Source organism: Diuraphis noxia, unplaced genomic scaffold, assembly GCF_037042655.1.
Source record: "Diuraphis noxia isolate RWA-SAM2 unplaced genomic scaffold, SU_Dnox_SAM2 contig0004, whole genome shotgun sequence".
NCBI classification, from domain to species: Eukaryota; Metazoa; Arthropoda; class Insecta; order Hemiptera; family Aphididae; genus Diuraphis; species Diuraphis noxia.
The window spans coordinates 54,108,923-54,116,925 of NW_028301714.1; the positions used below are offsets into that span (position 1 = coordinate 54,108,923).

General features: G+C 28.3%; 2 protein-coding genes across 2 annotated transcripts; both read left to right on the forward strand.

Annotated features, from left to right (window-relative positions):
• The first annotated feature begins 555 nt into the window (after window positions 1-555).
• LOC107173335 (steroid receptor RNA activator 1-like) lies at window positions 556-2,666 on the forward strand. The gene is made up of 4 exons (XM_015523843.2): window positions 556-1,076; window positions 1,906-2,213; window positions 2,298-2,403; window positions 2,473-2,666. Exons 1-4 carry the CDS (start codon window positions 1,058-1,060, stop codon window positions 2,592-2,594), a joined length of 555 nt encoding a protein of 184 aa, XP_015379329.1. The 5' UTR covers window positions 556-1,057; the 3' UTR covers window positions 2,595-2,666.
• Window positions 2,667-4,632: 1,966 nt separating this feature from the next.
• LOC107173331 (uncharacterized) lies at window positions 4,633-7,949 on the forward strand. Its single transcript, XM_015523839.2, has 6 exons — window positions 4,633-4,779; window positions 4,907-5,253; window positions 5,335-5,479; window positions 5,558-5,708; window positions 5,792-5,907; window positions 6,467-7,949. Exons 2-6 carry the CDS (start codon window positions 4,930-4,932, stop codon window positions 6,757-6,759), a joined length of 1,029 nt encoding a protein of 342 aa, XP_015379325.2. The 5' UTR covers window positions 4,633-4,779; window positions 4,907-4,929; the 3' UTR covers window positions 6,760-7,949.
• Window positions 7,950-8,003: the final 54 nt, after the last annotated feature.

The following is an 8,003-nucleotide window of genomic DNA, read 5'->3' on the forward strand; positions in this document are numbered from 1 at the left end:
GATAAGAATCTTTGTACGTTAGGTTGCTTTTCATTGAATTTCAGGGGTACTGTATTATTATTTATTGCACAAAAACCGTAAAATAGCTGATGTCGCTCCATCAGTTACATAATAATATTTGTAAATTGTTTTTAAATTGTAATTAGTTTATAAATATTATCTAAGTTCGTGAATTACAGCAAGTTAGTACTTATGTATGTAATCCATTATTACTATACATCATCATATATATCATATATACAAAATATGGACCCCATAATAGAAATTTAAATGTGACCGCAGTTTCTACGGCACTGTAAAAATGCTCTCCTGTAAAATAAGATATTTTGGCATTTGGCATCGAACCTTTTTAGTTTTTACTCTTAGCCCACGAAATATTTATATATCTATGCTCTGTGATATGATGTAATCTGTGTTATCTTATCTCTTCATATCTCACTGCAAGTGTCAGATTGTCCAAATGTCCGATTGTCTCTATACTGAGTACTGACCACGATTTAAGATATATATATAATAAGATATATATATATGTATTATATATATATATTTATACTATCTTAAATCGTGATACTGACTACCATTTCTGCTACTGTTTTTTGTTATTCTTTAACTTTATAGCCTTATAGGTTTTATTTCAATGTTCAACCTTCAATAGTTTATCCTTTTAAAGTTTTTATTCATAACGGTCATCACTTGTAAGCTCAATTTTTGCTTTTGTATTGTATCAATTTATATGCTTATTATTATATTCTGTGATTTTATTACATTCGTTTAATGGGCAATAACTAATTTAAATATCAAATTGGTAATACACTTATCAGTATCACTAATGTCCTTACTGTTATTGTGCTGTTATGTAACACAACTAATTTAAATTATACCATCTACTTTATTTTATATTAACTAGTTTTTATTTATAATTATAAAATATTTTTTTCTCAACAATAAACTCCCAAATTGTAGGTTTTAATACAGGTGTTTAAACATTAGATTTTATTTTTTTAAACGTTATCCTTGAAGTTGTTTGTATTATTTATACAAGTTCTATTATTGTACAATGAGCGAAGGATATAAACGTAAGTTTTTGTGCTTTTACTTATAAATATTCAATAATACTATGTACAAAATACTACTTATAAATGAAATACTATATTTCTAGTATCTTTGTCTAGTAAATTGTCATATTAATTTCCCTAAAAATATTTTGAACTTTATTCGAGGTATAATTGAGAATTGTATGTATTTTTAGGGTTTATATCATTTAAAATTTATTTAAAATTAATTAATAATTATTGTTAGATTTCAAATTTAAATGCAACCCAAATTTATTTTTATGTGATCTAGGACAATGCATTCTAAGTCCATATTTTGTATCATTTTCATGTAATATAGACTTCAATATTTTGGCAATTTTTTAAGGGCCATTAAAAAGTAATTTTTTATTATTTTTTGATAGTATGTGTAGAACATTAAATCTGAGCTTTATTTGTTATTCATTAACATGAATTTAGGAATAACTACCTATAGAAATGGTAAATTATATGATTAAAATATTTTATATATGTTTAATAATTTGGTTATTAGATATTCTGTATTTAAAAAATGCATAAAAAGAATATAAGTACATGAAACTATCTATTCAATCATTCTTGAGATTGTTTTACTATGTGATAATACATGGCATAATAAAGAAAATATTTAAAGGTTACTAAATTTCAATAAGTAGGCAGATAGTCTTTGATTTGATTTTTCTTGACTATGCCTGATTGTTTTATGTACATTTAAAACAATATTTATTATTTTATAAATAGATTTTAGTTACACAGTTTTATCAACTTTGCACGCTTATCTTAATTATAAGAAAACTAATATCTATTTCATTATTTTTGTTGAATATTTGTTTAGCTTATACGCCTGGATGGAATGATCCACCCTCATATTCATTTGAAGACACAGTAAGTGCTCAACATGAAAATCGACCTAAAATATTTGATAGAATACCTGCACGAGTTTTGGAAAATGCTCCTAGCGTGCAGTCTACTAACAATCAAATACATCTAGACAATGAAATAATTTCCAATGAAAACTGCGATAATACTTCAAAAATCCCTGCAGTTTCGTCATTGGTATCATGTGACATTCCTGTGGAAGAACGCTTATCGTATGTAATGACATCTCTGAGCGATTCAATCCAAAAATCAACATTATCAGATGTGAGTAGCCAAGTATATTAACTAATAACTACTAACTTAGTTTATTTCTCTATCCATAATACAATCTTAATTTACTAAATTTAGTCCAAGAAAGTAGATATCAGTAAACGGCTGTCAAGACTGGAAATCAGTTGGAAGGATAGTCAATTTACCGACATAGTTCAACAAAAAACTATTGCATTAGTCAAAGGTTCAAATATATCCAAGAAATAATTATTATCAATTAATAATAGTCAAAAATTGTATTTCATTTTTACAGCAATCAAGATTAATGATTATGCTGAAGCAAATAGACTACAAATGGCATTAATGGTTGATCACACTCGTCAATGCAACACTTGGATACCGGCTATTCGACAACTAATTAATCAGCAAACTTAAATTTATTTTCCATAATTGTACTTTTATTCATAATAATATATATGTAATAAATAGATTAAGATCATTTCAAAATTGGGTATACAATAATTTAGTTCACATTCCATGGTTTGGTATAATTATATCTTAATCCTTTAATTCTATTTTTTGTTTACACCAAAAGTGTGTGGTAAACATTTATAAATCACGATGTTCAACATATTTCAGTACCTAATCATCTTTAATTCTCTTAATATAATTTAATAATTAATAAATATAACCAGTAGTTGGCAACTTTTTTGAACTCTGGGCCTTGGAGTCACTTTAAAAATTAAAAAAGGTTAAAGGCCATGTTGGACAAAAATTTAAATCTTCTAGTTTTATTTTATAAAATAATGGTCTTATAAATGTGGTTTTCCACCTTTTTATATCTGCATAGCATATACAGTATACACACTACACAGTTGAAATATATTCATGTACCCCTTAACCAAATAACGTCTTATTTTTGCCTATAAAAAATGTATATTTTATTTTACACGCATATAATTTTATCTTAATAGGAACTACAAAATTACTTTTATACAAGCGTTTAATCTTTAATACATAAAAAGAAAATTAAATATGTACAGTTATTATTTATATTTTTATTAATATTAAATTAACTAAATAACATTTAATGAGAACAATGATCCATTTTATTTTATTAGTTTCTTTTATTTTACCTTAGGTTGAGAATCGTTACCCTATGGAATAGTTGCACAGGCCGTTGGTTGCCTACAACTTATATAATATAACTATTATGAGTTTATAACTAAATATAATTCATGTGTTATATTATTGATCACCATGAAATATTTACCCATTTTCTCAAAAATATCCCTCATTGGTACTAAGACGTCATAAAACCTTTTTTACCATGCTACTGGAAACAAGTTATTTTGAAACATATTATAAATTATAGTCATAATGTGAATCTATCTTCCTAAAATAAATATGGTATATTGGTATTGATTAGTTCTTTGGCAAGTATGTAATATTTAGAATTTATTATATCACTTTGCCCTCTGGTGCGGCCTGTGTCTATGAAAGTAAAATTACTGAAATTCATTTGCCATCACCTCATTACCCCTTCTGCACAGGGGATTTAAAATTTAAGCAAAAACTTTGTCACCAGCTAAAAATTATAGATCGATTTAGCTCTATAAAATGTACCATGCCAGTTGAATACTGAATAGGGAGGCAAACTTGCTATTTGTGCTCCAAGAAACAAAATTAATATTTTTTATTTAAGTTAGAAATGTTCAACATTACAATGAAAGTTAAATTTTAAAAAGGGCCTGACAATGGTAATTGGAGCCTGGATCACTAAAACAAATGGGGTGCTATTTAGTTTGACACTCTGGGTTTCTAGTTGAGTAGTTTACTTGGGCCCCGATCAGGTTTGTTGTATCACTGTCACACAATTACCTAGTAATTTACATAGATATTACATTAGGTATAATAATTAATCTAGAAAAAATTACATTTATTTTACTAAACTAAAAGAAATTATACTATTTTTAAATCAGAAAGAATCCAATGATCAAAGATTAGCCAACCTTCCAATTCAATTTGAACTGATCATAGCCCATAGGTAGGTGTTATAAGTAAGAAAAATATGTGAAATTTCCAACTTGTAAATTGTGGTAAGTATTATAATCATTATACAATGATCAATTCTATTAAAATCCATCAATAGATCGATGAAAATGCGTCTTTCGTATAATATAATTGCGCCCCTGGAAAATGCCCTCTAGCCAGTGCTTAGCAAGGTACGGTCCAGAATTTCATAAGAGTAGAATTATTATTTATTACACTTATTTAAGTAATATCAAAGATTCAAAGAACCAAATTTGAAATTATTTTAAAAATCAAATGTGGAGCGGAATTCAGAAAGTGGAAGTCTGGAATTTAGGAAGAATTATATATATTTGTATAAGAGATTATACGATCAGCTGTGAGAATGCTGTGAACCACTGAACAGTCAGTGAACTGTGATGTCACGTCGTATTTACAAAAAACAGAACGTCGACAGCCGCGGACGGACGATAAACTATGAGACTGATAACGCAATGAAAACAATAATAAGGACAAACAGTGCAGTAAAGTTGTCAGAGAGACAGACTAGACAGAGACACAGAGACGTCAGACTCAGTGCCGTATATAGGTATTTTGTTTTAACATTCGCACTTTGCTTTTGTATTTTTGTATATGATTCAAGTGCTTGTTTCAATTATTGTGTTAAATGGTGTAACAATTTAAAAAAAAAAAGCAACTGTCGAATCCATGTTCAGAAATATGTCTTCGATTGTCCGGGATGAGAGCTGGGACAAGTAATTCAAGCTACGAACTCGAAGATATGACGTCCAACGATTCTGGCGTGGAGAGCAGCACGGATAACGACGAATGTGCCCAGCCAAAGTTCAACAAAAGGCTCGTGTCGTCAGCTGAGATGTCTCTAGTGCCGGTACGGAGGATGAAGAACCAAGATTTTCCACTATCCCTGTGCCTCAACTCTATATCCGAACCTCCGATCATGTTCGCTCGACCCATGCTCAATGAGATTCCTGGCCGTAAATTTAAGTGCCTGTTCGAGTTGGCCAACCCCACGTTTCCAGGCACACTGGATAGATTCCAATCTGTGAGTATCACCCACCTCCCCATTATCTCGTTGATATATTGGTGATTAGTAATTGTTGGTTGTTTTTTGTCTCTCATCCAGTGTCTGACTCCTATTCAAGAGTACACGGAAATGTTGTTGAAAATGGAGAAAAAGGATGGTTCTACTCAGACCAGAAACAACATTGGCCCATGCCGTGTCCACTCATGTCGTGGTTATGTGAGGTCAAATGCTTTTCAGTCTAGAGGTAGTGTATAGTGCTGTGTTGGTTTTCATTAGTATAGAATATAGATAATTTACATTTTGGGTTATTCAATGATTGTAGACAGTCACAAACTATGTCGAGCGGCAAACATGAATAACACTGAACTACTGGAGCAACTTCTCAAAAACGGTGTTGATCCAAATTGTTGGGATAGTAGAAAACGTACGCCCTTACATTTGGCTGCAAGCAAAGGATATTCAGAGGCTGTGGGGTAAATTTATATCTTGAATTAGTACCACTATTATAAAATAAGTGTTGTTTGTTTAAAATTCATTTTGAAATCTGAATATTTAGATTGTTATTGAAGTATGGTGCCAATCCAAATATAAAAGATGCTTTGGGAAACAATCCATTGCACTTGGCTGCTTGTACACATCACATGGGTGTAGTAACATTACTCTTAAAAGGAGGTAAAATGATTAGTATTTGATCAATTCCCACTTTAAGAGTAGGGACATTTGTCATCTGGTGGTAGGAAATTTTTTGAAATAATACTTAAAATAGATTCCAAATACACTGCTTTCCCTGCTAAAAAAATCTATTTTAAGTCCAACATGCTGATTGATATTATTGTGTGATGTGGATTTCAAAAACATATTTGGATTCCTTGTCATTTTATCAAGATTTTATATACAATCTTAAATTTGGACTTAAGACTATCAAATTTGAATACATTTTTATTTAATATTTAACAACTAGTTATATTTTTTTAGATAAACAATTGGAAACCGTTGAATTTACGTTTTAAATTGTACTTAATATAATATTCAAATAAGTATTCATTTAAAAATGAAAGTTAAAGCATCATAGTCATCATAATATTCTATATGTGAAGATTGTCACTATCCCTAAAATTTAAAAACCAACAGTTGGCAAATGGTCAAGTGGGAATCGACTAAGATTCAAAAAAATGTATATTCAAAAATCATGGAGGATGATCTTAATTTTTTTCATATTTTGTTTGTTCAGGAACAGATGTAAGTAGTTGTGATGCCCAAGGCCGAAGTCCTCTGCACTTGGCCCAATCAAAGTTACGTCTATTAACTCATTGCAAAAGTGACGTTTGTACATCGGTCAAACAGACAGTATTGCAGGTGATTGAAATGCTGCTAGCATATTTTGACAAAAAAAACAGCTCAGATGAAGCAGAACTGTTGAATGCCTTTCAAACTAGATTACAAATATCAGATACAGGTGAAAGGGTTAGCAATGAAATTCAAGACCTTTTAAACAATTTATCAACATTAAAACTAAATAAATAAGCCTGAAATCATTCAATGTATGTTTTTTTGAGATTGATTACATTTTATACTTATATTATAAGTTAATACTGTCTTATGAAATTATTGATTATTTAAATAGACTTGTGAATTATAGGTTAATTAGTTAATATTATAATTTAAACTCTTATACTATTATTGAGCTATACATTGATTGTAGTAATAATTATTTATGTATATTTTTTTTTTTGGGGGGGGGAATGATTTTTGAAACAATGAAATAATAATCAGTTGAAAGTTTATAAAATGTGTAGTTATAACCTGCCCAGTTGATTTTGACAATATAACTATTACAATTTTTTTTAAAAAAGTTGATTTATCCTATATATTATATTGAAAAAATATAATTTCACGGATTAGATAGGTTTTTAAAATATAATGGTTTTTGGTACTCAGTTTTTTTTTCTTTTTATAACAAACAGTTGCTGATTACCAAGATGAACTGGATTGGTTATTTAGTAAGTTAATTTTATTTATTATTGTTAATATGAATAGTTTGATAGAAAAATATATCATTTTGATTAATTTAAATAGTGTTTTTGCTCTACTTCAAGACTAAATTAGTAATAACTCTTTAATATCATAATTTTAATATTATTTAAAACAATAAATATGATATAGTCTTAATTTTATATTATAACATATTGTACTAGTTTAAATTATTAAGGGGACTCTACTTCGCTGTGTAGTTTCTGACTTACAAACGTACAACATAATGAGTAAGTAGTAAAATATAATATTAAAATAATCATTATTCAAAATATTATAAAAAACTAACTTACAAATCAAATAATTTACTATTCTTACCATTATGTTTGAAAATAAATCTTTGTTAGAAAGCTTACACTAATAATATAGTTTCCTGAATGCAAATTTGTTTTGTTGTACATTTGTAAGATTCGACAACACATACAGGTACAGCGTACTGTTAAGAAACCTACAGACTTTTTAAGTGTTTTAATAATATTATTTTTAAATAGACCTAAGAACCTATGTATAAAAAATAATTTTAAAACTGACAAGTTTTTATCAACAACTGTTTTATTCACTTTCCATTTGCAACTAATAACACATAATATTTTATTTAAAACAATTCCAAAATCTTTTTTTCAAATAATTCATACTTATAAACAACTTTATGGATTTAAAAATAAAATGTAAGTTAACACGCATTGTCAGTTTGTATTTTTTTTATATAAAATACATTATTTATTTAAAAAAATAAA

Coding starts and splice junctions, on each gene's coding strand:
- LOC107173331 (XM_015523839.2), top strand. CDS start 4,930: ATGAGAGCTGGGACAAGTAATTCAAGCTACGAACTCGAAGATATGACG. Junction 5,254..5,334: donor CACTGGATAGATTCCAATCT/GTGAGTATCACC, acceptor TCTCTCATCCAG/TGTCTGACTCCTATTCAAGA. Junction 5,480..5,557: donor AAATGCTTTTCAGTCTAGAG/GTAGTGTATAGT, acceptor CAATGATTGTAG/ACAGTCACAAACTATGTCGA.
- LOC107173335 (XM_015523843.2), top strand. Junction 2,214..2,297: donor AAAAATCAACATTATCAGAT/GTGAGTAGCCAA, acceptor TACTAAATTTAG/TCCAAGAAAGTAGATATCAG. Junction 2,404..2,472: donor AACTATTGCATTAGTCAAAG/GTTCAAATATAT, acceptor TCATTTTTACAG/CAATCAAGATTAATGATTAT.